The following is a 22,694-nucleotide window of genomic DNA, read 5'->3' on the forward strand; positions in this document are numbered from 1 at the left end:
AATAGTTATCCCTTTATGAACAGTTGACCAACTTACTGCTTGAAATTTGGACACTTTGTTTACCCTGGTGGTTAAAATAATATTTTACGTTCCCCTCCACATTGAATGCCATAACTGTGAACACTGTAAAAACAAACCCCAAAACAATGCTGTAATTGTGGTTTTAGACCCCCCCTCCATTTAAAAAAAACAAAAACAAAGCAAAAAGCATTAATATGGTAAATTTAAAATGTTGCAATTAAAAGTACAACTAGTTCAGCAAAAACAGTTCCTCATAAAGGCTATGTTGGCAAAATAAGTTATGACTAGTGTTGAGCGAGTATGTTCTGTTAACCCTTTCGCCGAGTATGCTCAGGCCGAGCTCCGAGTATTTACAGCTGCTCGGTGATATGGTTGAATCGCTCCCGTGTGCATGATTTGCGACTGACAGTTTTATTACATGTGAGGAATGTCTATTTCTTACACATTCAATAAAGCTGTCAAACAGTTGCAAATCATGCACACTGGAGCGATTCAACCATAACACTGAGCAGCTATAAATACTCGGAGCTCGGCCCGAGCGTACTCGCCGAAAGGGTTAATAGAACATATTCGCTCAACACTAGTTAGGACTCTTGGAGGCTGAGGACAAAAGATGTTTGCAGTGGACAGGAGTTACAATAGTAATTGCAGAATGGTTAAAAAATAATTTGACTGGTAGCTTTGACAGCATGAGATATATACCGTGTGATAAAGTGGCAGAGCTGGGGCAGGATGCTATAACTCGTCTAATTTGTCTAACTGTGGTGTTCCTTATGCCAGAAATTTTAAGCCATTCTGAGTACAATTTCAGCTGTGGCACACGTCACTTATCAGATGCTCCAGATTTATCAAGACGCCTGACACCACCACGCTCGCTGATCAAGAACTGTGAGAAAATCTCTGGTCTTGATACATCGAGACCCTAGTGTTCATCTTTTTCAAGTCTGTTAAACACCATGTTAGGTTTGAAAGTTACATTTTATATGCGAAGTCATTTTGCCTGCATGGCAATGAGGTGTCGTAATGATATTCTTTGATTCTTTCCACAGGATGTCACAAGAATTCTTCCTCTTTACCCGATATTACAGAAATGAGCTGCATCACGCTGCTGCTTGGGTCAACCTATGAAACCACCCCATCAAGCAGCACTAAAATCTCTCCTTTGATGTGTCTTCCTAAAACTGTCTCTCCAGGAAACAACATGGACTACGCAGTAATATCAAGCCATGTGGAAATGCCAGACTTGTGTGCAAAAAATGGATCCAAAAAAGAATTACAAATGGATAATAGTACGAAAATCATGAGGGATAAATGTGAAACAAAGCCAACTGAAGCAAAAGAAGTAGTTCCTTTTACAAAGACTTCACAGAGTAGTCAATGTAGTGAATACTTTTCTACTCACAGGGAATCTGATGTAGCTTTAGAGAACTCCTCCATATGCAAAAGTATTAATTGTGATGTGTCCATTAAGACTCAACTTTTGGTTGATCATAACTGGGAAAATAATTCAGCTTTGGGCATTTCTGTGTATTCTGCAGTAAATCAAGATTTAACAAGTAACAGAAAATTACCATTAAATCCGAGCACAGAAGATTATCAGGCTTTCAAGAAATTCGAGGGATTGGATGAAATTTCTCTGGATCATAACATTTACAACAAAGAATGCAATGATGATAATGAGGAAGAGACCTTGGTTTTGCATGATAACAGGTCTGCTTTTAGGAATAAGTACAGTGAGTGTAACACAAGCATCTGGGATAGTGGTGATAGAAGGTGGAGATCCGAAAGAATCGCAAATTCCCTTCACAATTCAGTTAATGATGCCGTGAATGCTCAGAACCTTGAACTTGTAGGTACTCTGAAAGGTATGCCAGCAGTGGAAAATGAAGCGTTAATAGGTGTTGCCACACAATTACTCTCTAATGAAAGACGCCGTGCAGTGAAATCACCTAATTACGAACATGGAAGCCATGATTTGCAAACTCAGTTAAGGAATTTAGTACTGTCTACCAAGGGTTTCAGTAGGACTGAGTCAGAGGCCGCAAGTGCTGATACTATTCCAGTAAGTGGTGAAACTGAATCCCTACAGCATGGTGCCCTTAAACGGACCAATGCGAGTTCCTCCTCCAGTAGCTATGAAGATACCTTTATTATTGAAGCACATAATTATCCTGTACATGGCAAAGAAGATTCTGAGCTTTACAAAGGCTTGAAAGAAATGATGCTTGCAACTAAAAATTCGCCATCAACGTCAAATGAAGACAAAAGTCCTTTCTTTACACCTCGTACTAAAAGTAGACTCCATTGTTACAATTTTCGACAGAACATTTCTTCGCTCTTCGATGAGTCTGTGGAAATGCCCAAACGAGGCAGGCGAGTGAGGACGCCAGAAGGTCCCCTGGTAACTTCCACACGTGATCTTACACCAGATGAATTTTTGCCTAGAAAGAGCTCCCACACTCCTGGTGAGACATACGAATCTACTAAGATGTCAAACACATCTCAAACCCTCAACAATGTTGATGCTAAAAATATTCAACAGGATGATAAGGAAAGCGTCTCTGAGCTTCAAACAACCGTCGATATCAGCAACTTTCTCACAGATGATCTTTCTTCAGAGGCAGAAGTTAAATCCTGCAGGGAATTGAAGCGAACCGCTATTAACCATTCTGTTGAAGGTGGAGTTTTGGACAGTGCTTGGCTAACTGAAGATGGTGAATCTGAGATTAGTGGAGTTGCTGATCCGAAAAATAGAGCAGTTATTACTACCACGGAAGATAAATCATTGCCTGCATCTTTATTTAATCCATCTTTTTATCATAGTACATTAATAGAAGACACCGCAGTGAATAGCTGTGAAGGTCCACGTTACAGCTTTAGCAGACTTTCTTCCATAGTAAGAGTTGAGGAAAGCATTGCTCAACCAGATTTAAGTACAGTTGATTCTAACAGCCAAGAAGTGCCGTTATCACCTGGTGGACGCCCAGTTAATGTAAGCCAGGCAGAGCCCGTTGAATATCTCTATAAGGATAATGAGAAAGGACATGTACTTATCGAGAAGCATATGCCATCTGTGGATCAGTCTGGCACCAATCTTCCAGGAAATTCTGACAATACCATTATTTATGACTGGAGAAACTATAAAATTAACACTATAACCATAAATAAGGCCCCTCCTTTAAATTCACCTAATCGAGTAGCTGTGGAACTCTACAGATTGTCTAATGATGACATTGCCAGCAGATTAAGAGGGTTTGGCGATGAAACTGTGCAAGTAACTAGTCAAAATCGGAAAACGTGCATCTTATTATTAGATAAATGTTTAAAGGAGCATACATCAAATAGACCGTCAGGTAAGACCTTAATAGCTCTGAATTTGCTGTATTTATAACTGCCTTTTTTATTAAAAAAAGCAAAAAAAATCCTGTGGTCTAGCCAAAAGAATTCTGATGTTTTTGATTTATTTTTCTTCTTTTTTTATGTTGGTGAGGGGAGATTTTTAGTTCAATGGATATTACTCGCCTCTCCTTACTGGCTAGTTTCAGAATATTATGTGCCCTGCCTCACACAATTTCTGCATTATGGGTTATGCTACTTGAGGTCTGAACAGGATTAATAGGGTAATCTTCAGATGGCACCTGAGACTACTGTTACAGGAAATCTCTTCATTTTTATTGTGCTACCTGTAAGGCCTTTTGGCTTAGAATGTATACAGGGAATGTTGTTGATGTGTGTCCTGATAAACCCCACTTTCATGTCAAGTCTTGCCAGTAGAATATAAGGTCTTTGAAATTTAAATCCATCTACCTCTTTATATCTTCTATCTGTTGCTGCATTCCCAAGAAATCAGCTTTTTAATCCATATACAAATGTGGCAATAGGTGCTCTGGGCTTGACAGCGCACTTATCAAGCCTCTGCCTCCCGAGATTGTTTCCCTGCCCACCAACTGCCACTTTAGCATGATTGATAGATCACTGTCTGAATTCCTTGCCTAGCAGATCAATGCCTGTGTAACAATTATCAATAAAGCTAAAGAGGTTGGTGCTGGGCAGGGACGCAACCATAGACTCCTTAAGTGCTCTGTCGCACCCAGAGCACTTAGCGCCTCATTTGCATATGAGTAAAATTTGAATGACTTAGAAATGCAATTGAAAAGTCTGTCAGATCTTTGTCAGAAGAAGCAGCACATCCAGCCATTTGAATATTTTGCAGAGACTATAGCAACAAAATTATAGACCCTGATTCATCATTGCCTTTGTGCCTGGTTTTATGTCCAATTTTGTGGGTTTTCCACAATTTTTTTTTGCTTGCACCCAATTCATTATACTATTGTGGCTTTTTTTTGTCTATTGTATATGTGCTTTTATATGTGGGCAGTGTTTTAGCTATTCCAGATGTTGTTTTTGCCTGATTTATCAATTGCGACCTTTTAAGAAGTTGCAAAAATTTGGGTCAACTCTACTCCAGTCCCCCCCCACCCCACCCCCCCGCCCTTGTGTATTTTTGAGTGTGCCTATGGTTTGGCACAATTTTTGTGCAATTTGATGAACCATGCGGCTTTTGGCACCAAAAGGTTGCAAAAGCAATTGAAGACAGGGAAAAAAAATACCATTTTTGACTTTGTCAAATTCATGAAGAATTTGGTGGCAAAACTGCAAATTATACCACAAGACAAAAAAAGGAAAGTGACTTAAATAAAAAATGCAAATGATGAATCGGGGCTGTAGATTTCTAAGGCTATTTGGAAAACTGTGATGTCCTTAATCTTAGGACAGTGGTCCCCAGCCTTTCTCAACTTCAGAGCCACATTCAGCTCTAATAGAGGGTCGCAAGCCACATCCAGACCACCCCCAACTGAATAGTGACATCCAGCTCCTGCTCTACCTATCCCCCACAGTAGTGACACCTAGAAACCCCCATTACCAAAAGCTTTTCCACAAAAATCACACCGAGAAAGAGGGGAGGACACAACGCGCAATAGGGTCTTATCTGGTGGAGAAATAGGTCCAGGTGAGAGGTATAGGAAATGCTCAACTTTTGGGGTTGTTTAACCCACAACTGAGGAATCAAGGTATGACCGCTGCTGCAGTACCCGCAGGTCGGAAAATCCTTCTGTGTAGAAGTAGTAGCCTGTTCTGCTGTGCTAGATACATTAAATCCAGATGACGTAGTAAAGTGATTAGAGCATGCAATTTATTCTCAACGCTTTTCAAAGTTGAACCAACTTCTTCATCAGGAGAACCACGGTATTCAGGTTGAAAATCACACGTTCTATTCACCTTACTACGTCCTCTGGATCTCCTGTTTGTAGCACAGCAGCGCAGACTACCACTCCTATCCTCCTACTTCTAGTATACCTACATCCAGGAATTCCCATCTTACCAACCTTCGGTATTCTCAAATCAAGCACACTCGCCACACTATCACATCCAACTTTAAGGGCATGTGCACACGGTGCGGATTTGCAGCGGTTTTGACGCTGCGTTTTTATGCTACGTCAAAACCGCAGCGGCCAGATGTTACAGCATAGTGGATTGGATTTCTAGAAATCCCATGCCCACTATGAGTCTTTGTGCACCTGCGGAAACTGACATGAGGTACATTTTTCAGATCCGCAGCATGTCTATTTCTCTTGCGGAAACGCATGCGGATTTTCCCCATAGACTTGCATTAGATGAGGAAAATCTGCATGCGTAAAAACCGCACGTGTGTTTTGTGTGCGTTTCAGCAGCGGAAATGCACACAAAAAAACGCTACATGATGATCAATAAAGTTTGTTTAAAAAAAACCCTATTATCTAATTTCAACATGAAGGCATGAAAAACGCATGCATAAAAATCGCACCAAAAACCGCAAGTGACCTAATTTGCATATTAGGTGCGGAAATGGTGCAGAAATTCTGCAGCGTCAAAACGGCAGCAAATCCGCACCGTGTGCACATACCCGAAGCATCATTTCTACAATGTCATCCTATACCAAGGCCAGTACATGCTCATCCAGATATTCTTCTCTGTGCAGAGCTGCTCACAAAAGTTATCATTTAGACCTCTTTATTGCTGTTTGCTAGACCTGGTGCTAATGTACCAAGCTGATAGCCAAGACCCACATGTGGCTCCCGAGCCTCAGGTTGGGGACCCCTGCCTTAGGAGATCAATATTCATTTCTCTCTGTATTGTGTAGGCATTTTGATGTGCAAATTTCCATAAGCGAAAAGGAAAACGTATTTTCATAGCATCCATATAGTATTGGTCTGATTTTTTATTTTCTATGTAAATTGGACTATACTTTTCCATTCTAGGTTTGTCCATTGAATATAGCACAGAACTGTCTTTAGCCCTTCACACCTTTAACATCCCAGACTGCAGCAAAGATGAGGCAGCGCTTTCACAAGAATTCGACCAACCAGATAAAACCCGAAAGTGGAGAGAGGGGGTCTTAAAATCTAGTTTTAATTACTTATTGTTGGATCCCAGGTAAGTGCGAGACATTTAAATATGTATTTATATCTTAAAATGAGCCAAATGAATGTAGAGAATATAAATATATTGCCCAAAAATGATAAAACTATTATTGAAAGATGGCGAGTTGACTTGAACACTAATTTTTTATACAGGAAAAACTACTATAACTCCAAAAATAAATCATACAAGATAATGGAGTAAATAATCCCCAAACTATAAATCATAATGAAATGAGTCATGTTCAATTCTCAGATAAAAGCATCACGTTTATTATATATAAACAAATCATTTAAAAAAAAATAGTGTCAAAGAACACTTATAGACAATTGGACATGTAAAAATAGTAGGTCATGGGTGAGGACACAAAAACATAGAATGACAAAAGTTAATCCATAATAAATGGGCATGAAATATTAATATGTCACCATCCCTCCCATTTTAATTTCAAAGGAATTCAAGCATAGTTAAGTAATAACATCATTGTGCCACTAGATGGCGTTAAAGTGCAGAAGAGTTTTAATGGTATGCTACATGGCCCACATCAGGACAGCACTTGCCCTACATGAGTAAGCCATGAAATAATTTTCACTTTCTGTGACCATTCCTTCATTAGCATCTTTATAATCACCCCTCTAAACATGCATATACTTGTCTCCTTTCAGTGATTTGAGCATACCATTTAAACGCCATCCGGTGGCATAATGATGTTATTACTTAACTATGCTTGAATTCCTTTGAAATTAAAATTTGAGTAATGGTGAAATATATTAATATTTCATGGCCATTTACTATGGATTAATTTTTGTCATTCTGTGTTCATATCCTCACCCATGACCTACTATTTTACATGTCCAATTGTCTATTCATAAGTGTTCTTTGACACTATTTTTTAAATTATTTTTGATAGAATATTATATATCTAAAATTTGAACATGACTTGTATTTCATTATGATTTATAATTTGGGGATTATTCACTCAATTATCTTGTGGGATTTATTCATTTGGGAGTTCCCTAAGTGTTTTGGGACTATGGTCCTTATATATTGCCATGCTTTTCGGTTAATACGATTCTATATAACCCAAAAATAAATACATTTTGCTATCTACTACATGTTAAATATTACAATCTAACAATTCTTACACTTTAAAGAAGCACTCCTCCCATCAAAATGTTTATCCTCTCAACATATTGCAGTCACCATATTATATGGCACTGTGTACTTCCCAGTTAATTCTTCTCTCTTCTATTAGGTCTATGACATCACATGATTAAAAACTGACTGGCTGAATCCTTCTAAGCTTTTTGTAGAAACAGGAGGTCAATTTTCCCTGTGTGACTCACTAGTCACTGCAAAAGTCAATGGCAGGGGGGGAGGGTCGGAGCAGCTGGGTCAGGAGTTGAAGAGGGGAATGATTTCTGCAAGTACTAGATACTTCCTGTTTCTATTTAGAGCTGAGAAGAGAAGAATTAGCTGGGTAGAAAGGCAAAATGAGCAATTGTAAGTACACCGTGTCATTTAATATGATGACTGCAATATGTTAAGAGGATAAAAATTTGATGGGAGGAGGAGTGCTTCTTTAACCCCTTAAAGACATGTGCTGTACATGCCGTAATAGAAAAGTTATGGCTCTGAATAAGCGAATCAAAAAATGAAAGTGCAAGAATGGAAAATGGCCCAAGGGTGAAGGGGATAAACCCCTTTACGACCTTGGACGTATCCATACTTCCAGGTTGGTAGGTACTTGCCGACCTTGGACATATGGATACATCATATCTTTAATGCGGCACCGCAACCGCAGTCATCGCATTAAGTTGACGGCGCCATCTTACAGAAGGGAACATGGGGTCGCAAATGCAACTCTCCCCCACTACTACGATCACTGCGATTGGCTGTTAAATTCTGAATCAAATTGCCTGAAACACTGATGTCCAGCTTACGATCGGTGCTGTAAGAGGCAATCAGAGTGCACTGACATCATCTGACCTCGCAGTCACTGTGTCGCTCGGTGCGCCCTGCTGAGCTTTCTGGTGCACAGACTTTTTGAGGTTTGTGCTCCTCCTGCTGCTGCTGCTGAAGAAAAGAAGAAGAGTTCCTAATCTCTCCCTGATCCTTGCCTGATCTTTCCTAATCCATCCCAATCCCCCTTCTGCTGCCGAGCGCTGGTCAGTATTTAATCGCTCGATTTTTGGCAGTTTCTATTTCGTGCATCCAGCAGCCGCCGAGCGTTGACCAGTGACACAAATCACTGATCCGCACTCGTGTTCGCTGTTTTACTTGACTTTTTTGCCATTCCCACCCCCTTCATTGCACCACTCCATTTATGCGTCCTACAGCCGCTGATCAGCTGTACACCACTGATTATCACCCGTGCTCGTTTTTTTTATCCCCTTTTTGCACCACATGCGTGCATGCGTCCTACAGCCATCGAGCGCTGGTCTTTGATGCACATCACTGACCACCAGCCTCGGGTAGTTTTTATTTATTTATTTTTTTGTGAAAAAATAATCGAGTAAAAAATCATTTACATTAGTTGATAGGACTAGATTAGGGACAGTAAAAATATACCTTTTAGTAATCGTCTACGGCGGTATTTTTTACTGAATTGAGTTAGTGTCAGCGCCTAAGAAAAAGAATAACATCCGTGCGTACGTCCTATAGTCGTCGAGCGGTTTTTTGTTTTTTCTTCTAAATGAAAAAAGTTTACACAAAGCACTCACACACCTGAATAAAATTTGTTACTCGCACAAACCTCACATATGTAAAAAAAAAAAAAAAAAAAAATTGTCCCGCTTGTAACTGTATTCAGCGGAGGAGGCATACGCCTTCTTTGGCTCAGACACTGATAGTGAGGGAAAGGATCCCACCTTCCTTTATTTTTCCTCATCCTCTTCCTCAAGTGATACTAAACCGCCACGCAGACGCCCCAGGACAGAAACTGAACCAGCGTCCACCGTTACTGAATCCATATGGACCTCACCCCTGAAGATTATGAGCCACAGATTCTTGATCTTGTGACGCAATCAGGAATCAAATTTGACACCACCGGCCTCACAGAAATTGACTTTTTCAAAGTCTTTTTCTCTGAGGATTTTGTAAACCTCATGGTGGCCCAAACAAATTTGTACGCCCAGCAATTTTTGGCACGAAACCCCTCTTCATCATTTTCCAGCTGGACCTGTAGATGCAGTAAAAATGATGACGTTTTGGAGCCTGGTTCTTCACATAGTTAGTGAAGAAGCCAGAACTTTTTCAGTATTGGAGTGTTGATGTCTTATACAACACTCCAGTGTTCCGCATGGCCATGATCCGTAAACGTCTTGAGGCAATCCAAAGTTTTTTGTATTACAACGATAATGCACGGTGTCCTCCACAAGATGACCCCAAGTTTGACCGTCTCTTTAAAATTCGGCCGGTCACAGATCACAAGTTTGCTGAGGTGTCCGTGCCTCAAAAGAACATTTGCGTGGATGAGTCCCTAATCTATTTCAAGGGGAGGCTCAAATTCCAACAATACCTGCCCAGTTTGAGGGCCAGTTATGGAATTAAGCTGTATAAACTGTGAGAGTACCTCAGGGTACACCCACAGGTTTTAGAGTTTATGAAGGGAAGGACACCCGGATTCAACCCCCCTGAATGCGCCCCTCCCTCGTCCTGGGGGTGAGCGAGAAATTTGTGTGGGATTTGGTGCACCCACTGCTGGATCAAGGTTATCACCTTTTTGTAGATAACTTTTATACCAGCATCCTACTATTCAAGTCCCTCTCTGCGCGAGATACCGCAGCCGGCGGTACTATCTGCAAAAATCAGAGAGGCCTCCCTAATTGGGCAGCTGCTCCGAAAAGGTGAGAGTAGAACCCAATGTAGCGACAACGTGTTGGTGATCAAGGTCAAGAAAAGGACATCCCTCTTGCACACCATACATGGTGATGGCAGCACCCCCCAGCACTATACGAGGTATATCTACACGGGTTCACAAATCACACTGTGTACTGGGGTACAACAAGAACATCAGGGATGATGGTGGGGGGGGGAGTTGATCTCTCTGATCAAGTCCTCCAGCCGTACAAGACCATGAGAAAAGCCAAGGTGTACAAGAAGCCTGCCATGCACATTGTACAGATGGCAATGCACAACCACAACGCTTTTGTGCCACTTATTTATTTCAGATAGAATACACACAGGAAAACAAGACATGTGAATTCAGCACAAGGGTGAAAAAGAGGCCCACAGTCTTTAGTGGTTAATGGTAAAAATGTTGTAATATTTGTGCATGGCAACACGCTCCGTAAATCCTAAAATTGAAAAGCTTTTATATATATATATATATATATACAGTTATATGAAAAAGTTTGGGCACCCCTATTAATCTTAAGCTTATTGTTTTATAAAAATTGGTGTTTTTGCAACAGCTATTTCAGTTTGATAAATGTAATAACTGTTGGACACAGTAATGTTTCTGCCTTGAAATGAGGTTTATTGTACTAACAGAAAATGTGCAATCTGCATTCAAACAAAATTTGACAGGTGCATAAGTATGGGCACCCTTATCATTTTCTTGTTTTAAATACTCCTTCCTACTTTTTACTGACTTACTAAAGCAATTTGTTTGGTTTTGTAACCTCATTGAGCTTTGAACTTCAGAGCCAGGTGTATGCAATCATGAGAAAAGCTACTTAAAGTGGCCACTTGCAAGTTGTTCTCCTGTTTGAATCTCCTCTGAAGAATGGCATCATGGGCTCCTCAAAACAACTGTCAAATGATCTGCAAACAAAGATTATTCAACATAGTTGTTCAGGGGAAGGATACAAAAAGCTGTCTCAGAGATTTAACCTGTCAGTTTCCACTGTGAGGAACATAGTAAGGAAATGGAAAAACACAGGGACAGTTCTTGTTAAGGCCAGAAGTGGCAGGCCAAGAAAAACATCAGAAAGGCAGAGAAGAAGAATGGTGAGATCAGTCAAGGACAATCCTCAGACCACCTCCAGAGAGCTGCAGCATCAACTTGCTGCAGATGGTGTCACTGTGCATCGGTCAACTATACAACGCACTTTGCCCAAGGAGAAGCTGTATGGGAGAGTGATGCGAAAGAAGCCGTTTCTGCAAGCACGCCACAAACAGAGTCGGCTGAGGTATGCAAAAGCACATTTGGAGAAGCCAATTTCTTTTTGGAAGAAGGTCCTGTGGACTGATGAAACCAAGATTGAGTTGTTTGGTCATACAAAAAGGCGTTATGCATGGCGGCAAAAAAACACAGCATTCCAAGAAAAACACTTGCTACCCACAGTAAAAATTCGTGGAGGTTCCATCATGCTTTGGGGCTGTGTGGCCAATGCTGGAACCGGGAATCTTATTAAAGTTGAGGGACGCATGGATTCCACTCAGTATCAGCAGATTCATGACAATAATGTTCAAGAATCAGTGATAAAGTTGAAGTTACGAAGGGGATGGATCTTTCAGCAAGACAATTATCCAAAACACCGCTCCAAATCTACTCAGGCATTCATGCAGAAGAACAATTACAATGTTCTGGAATGGCCATCCCAGTCCCCAGACCTGAATATCATTGAACATCTGTGGGATCATTTGAAGAGGGCTGTCCATGCTCAGCGACCATCAAACTTAACTGAACTGGAATTGTTTTGTAAAGAGGAATGGTCAAAAATACCTTCACCCAGGATCCAGGAACTCATTAAAAGCTACAGGAAGTGACTAGAGGCTGTTATTTTTGCAAAAGGAGGATCTACTAAATATTAATGTCACTTTTCTGGTGAGGTGCCCATACTTATGCACCTGTCAAATTTTGTTTGAATGCAGATTGCACATTTTCTGTTAGTACAATAAACCTCATTTCAAGGCAGAAACATTACTGTGTCCAACAGTTATTACATATATCAAACTGAAATAGCTGTTGCAAAAACACCAATTTTTATAAAACAATAAGCTTAAAATTAATAGGGGTGCCCAAACTTTTTCATATAACTGTGTGTGTATGTATGTATATGTGTGTGTATATATATATATATATATATATATATATATATATATATATATATATATATGTATATGTGTGTGTGTGTGTATATATATATATATGTATATGTGTGTGTGTGTGTGTATATATATATATATATATATATATATATATATATATATATATATATATATATATATATATATATATATATATATATATATATATATAAATAAATAAATAAATAAATTTTATTTATTTTTTTTTTTTTAAATTATTGACCCTGAAACAGTAGCTTTTAATTAATTCAGAACTTTCTTTTTAGGGTCACTCGAAATCTTCCATCTCGTTGTCATGACTTATCTCCGATAGATTGCTTCCGTACTTTTGTCAGCGCTATTTTTTATGTGGGAAAAGGAAAGAGATCTCGACCATACTGCCATCTGTATGAAGCACTTAATCACTTTAAGGGTACTTGCAAACAGGTAATCTCATTATTGTATTATTTTATCTCTTACTGAATATGTTCTGTTTTTACTTCTATATACAGTGGGTACGGAAAGTATTCAGACCCCTTTAAATTTTTCACTCTTTGTTTCATTGCAGCCATTTGGTAAATTCTAAAAAGTTAATTTTTTTCTCATTAAAGTACACTCTGCACCCCATCTTGACTGGAAAATAAACAGAAATGTAGAAATTTTTGCAAATTAAAAAAGAAAAACTGAAATCGCATGGTCATAAGTATTCAGACCCTTTGCTCAGACACTCATAGTTAAGTCACATGCTGTCCATTTACTTGTGATCCTCCTTGAGATGGTTCTACTCCTTCATTGGATCCAGCTGTGTTTAATTAAACTGATAGGACTTGATTTGGAAAGGCACACACCTGTCTATATAAAATCTCAAAGCTCACCGTGCATGTCAGACCAAATGAGAATCATGAGCTCAAAGGAACTGCCCAAGGAGATCAGAGACAGAATTATGGCAAGGCACAGATCTGGCCAAGGTTACAAAAGCATTTCTGCATTACTCAAGGTTCCTAAGAGCACAGTGGCCTCCATAATCCTTAAATGGAAGAAGTTTTGGACCACCAGAAGTCTTCCTAGACCTGGCCATCCAGCCAAACTGAGCAATCGTGGGAGAAGAGCCTTGGTGAGAGAGGTAAAGAAGAACCCCAAGATCACTGTGGCTGAGCTCCAGAGATGCAAATATCACATTTGTTTTGTGATTACTTGATGTTGAGACCTTGAAGCTCATCAAGAGAATGCCAAGAGTGTGCAGAGCAGTCATCAAAGCAAAAGGTGGCTACTTTGAAGAACCTAGAATATAAGACACTATTTTCAGTTGTTTCACACTTTTTTGTTAAGTATATAATTCCACATGTGTTAATTCATAGTTTTGATGCCTTCAGTGTGAATGTACAATTTTCATAGTCATGAAAATGCAGAAAAATCTTTAAATAAGAAGGTGTGTCCAAACTTTTAGTCTGTACTGTATATGTGTGTGTGTGTGTGTGTGTGTGTGTGTGTGTGTACATTTCTACCAGAGGTGCACAGCACTTGTAATATTCCTAATTTATTAAGTGGTGTCCAGAGTAAGACTGGCGTCCACAAATCCAGACTTAATGAATCAGGGCCATTGTTCTAGTTAGCACATCACCCAGTGTAAACAGGAGATGTGCTGCCGATGAACATAATATATATGGGGACAGAATGATCTATTAGTGATCGTTCTAACCCCATCGTTCTTCATTAGCATGTGTAAAGAGTAGATTGTTGTACATGGAAAAAGGAAATGGGATCTCAAGAAATTCATGATGGAATTCAAGGTTTGGAGAGAGTTATGTTGATGTTCCAGAATGTGATGACATGATTATATTTGAATAAACAAATGTTGATTTATTTTTATTTTTTTTTGCTCAAGAATAAATTTGGGTTATTGTTCATGGAAACTAAATACTGCTATTTAGGCTATTAACAGCTTTCAACAGCATACATTTTTGTTTGTTGCAGCACCTACGTAAACATATTCGCCTGCATATTCATAAAACTATGGTTACACATGCCAGTTAGTGATTTTTAATATTGGAAAGTACCATGAGATAAAAAGTAGTTGATATGTATTTTTTTTTTCTGTTTTTTAGCCTTGTTCTAAAGTACAACACATTATGGATATCTGGAAAAGCGGTCGAGGTGTGCTGTCTCTGCACTGTTTCCAAAACACCATCCCAGTAGAGGCGTACACAAGAGAAGCTTGCATGGTGGATGCCATTGGTAACTCTTATTGATTTATCTGTACAAGTAGTTGCCCAATCTATAGACCTTTTTATATACAGTACTGTGCAAAAGTTTTTAGACCATGTGGGGAAAAAATGCTGCAACATATATTTTTATCAAGTAACTACATGCAAAGTAAAGAAACAAAAGAAAAATAAATCAAAGCAATATTTGGTGTGATTGCACTTTGCCTTCAAATCCGCATCAAAGCATGAATTCTGTTAGGTACACTTAGAGTTTTTGAAAAATCTTGGCAGGGAGGTTTTTCCAAACATTTTTGAAAACTAGCCACAGATCTTAAGGCTTTTTGGACACAATTCTTCCATGAAGACCAGTATGGGTATAGCTCATGGTTGCTGCCTTGTTTTGAGCTGATGAAACTGCTGGTGTTGTCTTGTTGAAAAAAAAGGCTCCTGGGACAGTTTAGAGAAATGGCCGTACCACTGGTTCAACATCCAAATCAATGTAACACCGAGTTGTTACTGTACCTTCAATGAAGACTAGAGGAGTCTAGCTAACATACATTATGCCAAATCATTATTCCAGGAGTAGGACTAGTGTGATGTTCCCTCATAACGGTCGCTTCATGGCATGTCTCCGGAAGTGTCTACCATCGAGCATATCTGGGACTTCATTGGTCAGCAAGTGCTAGGGAACTGCCAGCAGAAGATCTTGATGAGTTGCGTGCCCAAGTACTCTATGTGACACAACATTCCTCAGACAACCATTAATAACGTCATTGATAGCAGCCAAGCAACAGTAAATACTTGTGGTGCTCATACTTAGTACTGAATAAATTTGAGATGTTTTGAAAATGTTTCCATTTTTCATCTTTTGCATATCATTAGAGGGAACCTGTCACTATGAAAATTAATGTGGTATTCCCATCTCCAAGATCCTATCCCAATATGTAGTAGATGTAATAATAATATTAGCAAATACCTACAATTAGAAATTTAGTATAGTTTTTCTGATTCGCTATGTCTCTTTCCTTATGTGCAGGCATTGCAGGACCTTAGGTATTCATGGTTACGACCACTCATAGTTGCTAGTGGTCGTAACCATGGATACCCAAGGCCCTGCAATGCCTGCACATGAGGAAAGCGAAATAGAGAATCAGGAAAACTATAAAACATTTCTAGTTGGAGGTATTTGCTAATAATATTATTACACCTAGTACATTTTGGGATAGGATCTTGGAGATGGGAATACCCTTTTAAGTTCAATCTGCAGGCACCAAGGTATAGAGCAGAAGGAGCTGAGCAGATTGTTATATAGTTTGTTTTAAAAGATTCAGTATAACCTGCATTTTAATATTTTATACCTCTGCTGTTTCTGGGATTTTCGATCCGTTGGCCGGTCCTATCGGTGCCTGACAGTTTTCTTTGTATAATTGTGCATACAGAAATAGTGGCCAGTCAGTGATGGGACCGCCCACTGGACTAAAACTCCCAGAAAAAGCAGAGGTTTAAATGATTAAATCACAGATTATACAGTATCTTTTCCCAGAAACTTTGTATCATTCTACTCTGCCCCTCCTGCACTATAACAGACTACAGGTTTATGGTGACTGGTTCCCTTTAACATGTCTGGTCATCCAGTGATGTTCCTTCCTAACTCCATGACTTTTTCTTGTTGCAGTTTCAATGTTGAATGCTATATATAAATATATATGTATTAGTGATCCCTCATCATTGAAAGTCACAATATCCTTCATAGATTGATGGTCTGTAAATCAAGCCAGAGAGATGATTTGTGATGGGCCCTAGAATACATTTGAACATCAAGCAAGTGCTGTACATATTTATGAAGCTCAGAAGGAGGCTTCAGGTCACAGGGCAGATTTACCAATACTGTCCAATTCTTACACCATGCATACTTTGACAAGTCAATCTAGTTAGACTAGTTAAACTGCTCCAGATTTATCATAGTAGTCCATGCTGTTTGATGAATCTGTCACCTCTATAGATGTCTAGTCTACGTTTATTAGTTGACTTACATTTGGGGGTATTTTTAAGTGCATGGTCAGATCATACATCTTTCCTTGTTGGACAAGGTACAGAAAATTTGCAAAACACCTAATACAACATGGAATCGTCAATGCAAGTCATAAAAGGCATTTTTTTCCATGCAGAAAAATTGTGGCCAGATCAATTTTCAACCTGAGATAATCAACTTTGAATCATTATGTTGAGGCTGCAAGTGCGAAATTGCAGCAAGTGCATTGTTTGTAGCCTAGCGCCACACTGATGTACATGCGTCACAGAAGCCCATGGGGTGTGGAGCTAGACAGGAAATAGTGTATAGAATTGGTGCTCCTGCTGGACATTTGCCCACTCCTGGTGCACTTGCAGAGACTCCTTTACATATTATATTCCCTTGCTGATAACATCCACTAGAATCTTTATTTTGGGTCAGAAAGGTATTTTTAAACTGGTCTTTGACTGCTCAACTCAACAATGAAAATACACTGCTCAAAAAAATAAAGAGAACACTTAAACAACACAATGTAACTCCCAAGCCAATCACACTTCTGTGAAATCTACCTGTCCAGTTATGAAGCAACACTGATTGTGAATCAATTTCTCCTGCTGTTGTGGAAATGGAACAGACAACTGGTAGAAATGATAGGCAATTACCAAGATACCCCCTATAAAGGAGCGGTTCTGTAGGTGGTGACCACAGACCATTTCTCTGTTCTCATCCTTTTTGGCTGTTGTTTTGGTCACTTTTTCATTTTGCCATTGCTCTCACCCCTAGAGGTACAGTAGCATGAGGCGGTGTCTACAGTACAACCCACAGAAGTTGCTCATGTAGTGCAGTTCATCCAGGATGGAACATCAGTGCGAGCTGTGGCAAGAAGGGTAGCTGTGTCTGTCAGCACAGTGTCCAGAGCATGGAGCAGATACCAGGAGATGTGGAGGGAGCCATAGGAGGGCAACAACCCAGCAGCAGGACCGTTACTTCCTCCTTTTGTGCAAGGAGGAACAGGAGGAGTACTGCCAGAGCCCTGCAAAATGACCTCCAGCAGGCCACAAATGTGCCTGTGTCTGCACAAACGGTTAGAAACCGACTCCATGAGGGTGGTATGAGGCCCGACGTCCACCGAAGGGGGTTGTGCTCACAGCCCAACACCGTGCAGGACGCTTGGCATTTGCCACAGAACACCAGGATTGGCAAAGTCGCCACTGGCGCCCTGTGCTCTTCACAGATGAAAGCAGGTTCACACTGAGCACATGTGACAGAGGTTGGAGACGCCGTGGAGAGCGATCTGCTGCCTGCAACATCCTTCGGCATGACCGGTTTGGCAGTGGGTCAGTAATGGTGTTGGGTGGCATTTCTTTGGAAAGCCGCACAGCCCTCCATGTGCTTGCCAGAGGTAGCCTGACTGCCATTAGGTACCGGGATGACATCCTCAGACCCCTTGTGAGACCATATGCTGGTGCTGTTGGCCCTGGGTTCCTCCTAATGCAGGACAATGCCAGACCTCATGTGGCTGGAGTGTGTCAGCAGTTCCTGCAAGATGAAGGCATTGAAGCTATGGACTGGCCCACCCGTTCCCCAGACCTGAATCCGATTGAGCACATCTGGGACATCATGTCTCGCTCCATACACCAACGTCAAGTTGCACCACAGACTGTCCAGGAGTTGGCGGATGCTTTAATCCAGGTCTGGGAGGAGATCACACAGGAGACCATCCGCAACCTCATCAGGAGCATGCCCAGGCGTTGTAGGGAGGTCATACAGGCACGTGGAGGCCACATACAATACTGAGCTTCATTTTGACTTGTTTTAAGGACATTACATCAAAGTTGGATCAGCCTGTATTGTGTTTTTCCAATTTTATTTTGGGGGTGACTCCAAATCCAGGCCTCCATTGGTTAATAAATTTGATTTCCATTGATGATTTTTGTGTGATTTTGTTGTCAGCACATTCAACTTTGTACAGAACAAAGTATTCAATGAGAATATTTCATTCATTCAGATCTAGGATGTGTTATTTCAGTGTTCCCTTTATCTTTTTGAGCAGTGTAGTTTGACCCTAAAGCTCTTGACAAGGTTCCTTTTTATAAGGCTCTACATGAAGATTATATATTTTTTTAACCACCTATATGTTAAATAAAAAAATCTGTCTGTTTATATTTCTTTATGCAGCCAATTATGTTTGACTAAAAATTTGTAGTTCTGATTCATATCTTGTTTCTTTACTTAAAGGACTAAAATTGTTAACAAATCAAAAGAAGGGAGTATACTATGGACAGTCCCAAGGCTGGGCACCAACTCGACGCCGGAGACTTGGAGTACATATGCTTTATAAAACGATGCAGATCTTTCTGGCTGAAGGAGAGCGCCAGCTCCGACCACCAGACATTCGCTCAGGATATTGATGGAAGGGATGCTAGATGCTAGCCAAGCTATATCCAAAGTTTTATACCATGGACACTAGTACCAAACAGCATCATCATTCTGTCTTTTCATTGCTTCATGTTTTCAAACTAAAATTTATCAGAGGACAGTTCTGTGTGATGTTTTTGTTTTGTATTTATTTTAATTACCATAAATTATGTAATTGAATGTGTAACGGTGTACTTTTACCTAGCTCAGAAACTTTGCAGATTTATTTTTACTGATTGTGTAAAGGGCTTATATTGCAAAAGTTTTGTTTGTTTTTTTTTATCCTAGAGCTCCATTACTTCAATCAATGACCGACTTGCATTATGTAGATTAAGCATACTTAATCATTGCAAGCCTTTACACTGAACCACCTCAGTATGGAGTGCCAGGATTGTTCTAATTTACTGGGTAACATTGCCATATCAGACTAGACATTATAATCTGCTACCTAGCCTTCTGTCCTGTATTTCTTTCAGAAGATCATTCCATGTACTGAATACAGTACAGTCCAAAAGTTTGGACACACCTTCTCATTTAAAGATTTTTCTGTATTTTCATGACTTTGAAAATTGTACATTCACACTGAAGGCTTCAAAACTATGAATTAACACATGTGGAATTATATACTTAACAAAAAAGTGTGAAACAACTGAAAATCTTTTATATTCTAGGTTCTTCAAAGTAGCCACCTTTTGCTTTGATGACTGCTTTGCACACTCTTGGCATTCTCTTGATGAGCTTCAAGAGGTAGTCACCGGAAATGGTCTTCCAACAATCTTGAAGGAGTTCCCAGAGATGCTTAGCACTTGTTGGCCCTTTTGCCTTCACTCTGCAGTCCAGCTCACCCCAAACCATTTCGATTGGGTTCAGGTCTGGTAACTGTGGAGGCCAGGTCATCTGGCGTAGCACCCCATCACTCTCCTTCTTGGTCAAATAGCCCTTACACAGCCTGGAGGTGTGTTTGGGGTCATTGTCCTGTTGAAAAATAAATGATGGTCCAACTAAACGCAAACCGGATGGAATAGCATGCCACTGCAAGAAGCTGTGGTAGCCAAGCTGGTTCAGTATGCCTTCAATTTTGAATAAATCCCCAACAGTGTCGCCAGCAAAGCACCCCCACACCTCCTCCTCCATGCTTCACGGTGGCAACCAGGCATGTAGAGTCCATCCATTCACCTTTTCTGAGTCGCACAAAGACACGGTAGTTGGAACCAAAGATCTCAAATTTGGACTCATCTGACCAAAGCACAGATTTTCACTGGTCTAATATCCATTCCTTGTGTTCTTTAGCCCAAACAAGTCTCTTCTGCTTGTTGCCTGTCCTTAGCAGTGGTTTCCTAGCAGCTATTTTACCATGAAGGCCTGCTGCACAAAGTCTCCTCTTAACAGTTGTTGAAGAGATGTGTCTGCTGCTAGAACTCTGTGTGGCATTGACCTGGTCTCTAATCTGAGCTGCTGTTAACATGCGATTTCTGAGGCTGGTGACACGGATAAACATCCTCAGGAGCAGAGGTGACTCTTGGTCTTCCTTTCCTGGGGCGGTCCTCATATGAGCCAGTTTCTTTGTAGCGCTTGATGGTTTTTGCAACTGCACTTGGGGACGCTTTCAAAGTTTGCCCAATTTTTCGCACTGACTGACCTTCATTTCTAAAAGTAATGATGGCCACTTGTTTTTCTTTACTTAGCTGCTTTTTTCTTGCCATAATACAAATTCTAATAGTCTATTCAGTAGGACTATCAGCTGTGTATCCACCAGACTTCTGCACAACACAACTGATGGTCCCAACCCCATTTATAAGGCAAGAAATTCCACTTATTAAACCTGACAGGGCACACCTGTCAAGTGAAAACCATTTCCGGTGACTACCTCTGAGACCTCTAGACCACGGGGGGTCCAGGTCTCAGGAATAAAAATAAGAAAATCTTCTGAGGAGCTGCGAAGGCAGCGACTATCCTCTGCGACCTCAAATTTCAGACTGAGGAACATGGGAGTAGGAGGAGCCTAAGCTGGAGGGGCCGGTCGTCACTTTTTATAAATCTGAGGTGAACTATCCTGTGGGGCTCCGCCTACCCACTAGTAATGAATCTGTGTCTCCCTTCCTTCCCTTCTGCTGCTGAAACCATTTCCGGTGACTACCTCTTGAAGCTCATCAAGAGAATGCCAAGAGTGTGCAGAGCAGTCATCAAAGCAAAAGGTGGCTACTTTGAAGAACCTAGAATATAAGACATATTTTCAGTTGTTTCACACTTTTTTGTTAAGTATATAATTCCACATGTGTTAATTCATAGTTTTGATGCCTTCAGTGTGAATGTACAATTTTCATAGTCATGAAAATACAGAAAAATCTTTAAATGAGGTGTGTCCAAACTTTTGGTCTGTACTGTATATATGTGTGTGTGTGTGTATATATATATATATATATATATATATATATATATATAATATATATATATATATTTTTTTTTTTTTTATTATATAATATAATTTTTTTTTATGTTTCAGAAGTCCATTGATTATGGTGTACATAGAGAACTTTTTTTATTGGATGATATTGGCAAGCTGGACTTGCACTGATTTGTTTTGTATAATTATGGTATATAATACTAAAATTACATGAATGCTAATTGTGAATAGCTAATAGAAATTATGTCCTGCTTTAAAGAAATAAATGGATAAATTAAGAATAATTAACAGCAATTTTCTGGTGTCTCAATTTTTTTCTTTTTTTTTTGTGCAATTTGCTTTTACAAAGCAAAAAAAAGAGTTGAGACAAACCATCGTTACGTTATATACTATTACTGATAATGGCCAAATTTGTTTTTAGAATTGTGCCCGATGTTATTTAAAGCCTACAGTAACTGGGGACATATGACATATGCCTGTCATTAGTTCCTACTGTGATACTACCATCAGGAGCGGGATAAGAACACAGTAATTTTAACTGTTTAACCTTCTGTATGCCACAGTAAACCCCTTAAAGACTAGGTCTTAAAGTTCACACATTTTATTCATTTTCACATTGCAAGAGCCATAAATTTACTTCTTTGTACACATAGCTGTATGAAGATTGCTTTTTACATAAAGAATTGAATTTCAGTTGCACTACATTAGTAGTATTATTATTATTATTTATTTTTTTTGTAACTAGCTGTAGTTTTTATTGGTACCCTTTTGGGTTGTAGGCGACTATCTGATAATTTATTTTTGGGCTCAATAGGCGGGTTTGAATCACCAAAAGAAAACCAAATTCTGAATGATACTATCAGTCTTTTCTAGTGTAATCACATTTAAATGAGTATTCTCAAGTTGCCTCTTAACCCCTTACTGACCTTGTCAGTAATAGTACTTCCCTTGCGCCCTGGGCCTTATGAACAAGATACGTACTATTACACACAATGTGATCGCGCCTGCACAGAAGCTGTGTGGGGCGATCGCCGCCGGTTGTCTGCTGAGTCTCACAGCTGACACCTGGTACTACATTAACCCCAGAAATACTGCGATCGAAGTCTATCACAGCATTTTCGGGGCATGCAGCGGTAAGAGCTCCCCTCTTACCTTGAATCGG

At 39.9% G+C, this 22,694-nt stretch overlaps 1 protein-coding gene across 3 annotated transcripts in view; it reads left to right on the top strand.

Moving 5' to 3' along the window:
• Positions 1-19,315, top strand: part of ANKLE1 (ankyrin repeat and LEM domain containing 1) — a 30,536-nt gene extending 11,221 nt beyond the window's left edge. For all 3 annotated transcript variants that reach the window (XM_073636862.1, XM_073636863.1, XM_073636864.1), the window contains 5 exons: positions 1,071-3,374; positions 6,321-6,495; positions 12,783-12,942; positions 14,601-14,730; positions 18,949-19,315. In XM_073636862.1, the coding sequence (XP_073492963.1) occupies positions 1,071-3,374; positions 6,321-6,495; positions 12,783-12,942; positions 14,601-14,730; positions 18,949-19,121 (2,942 nt within the window). In that variant the 3' untranslated portion in view covers positions 19,122-19,315. The remainder of the gene's footprint in view (positions 1-1,070; positions 3,375-6,320; positions 6,496-12,782; positions 12,943-14,600; positions 14,731-18,948) is intronic.
• Positions 19,316-22,694: the final 3,379 nt, after the last annotated feature.

Source organism: Phyllobates terribilis, unplaced genomic scaffold (assembly GCF_046119375.1).
Source record: "Phyllobates terribilis strain yellow unplaced genomic scaffold, ASM4611937v1 Scaffold_1__5_contigs__length_1240528914, whole genome shotgun sequence".
Lineage (NCBI taxonomy): Eukaryota > Metazoa > Chordata > Amphibia > Anura > Dendrobatidae > Phyllobates > Phyllobates terribilis.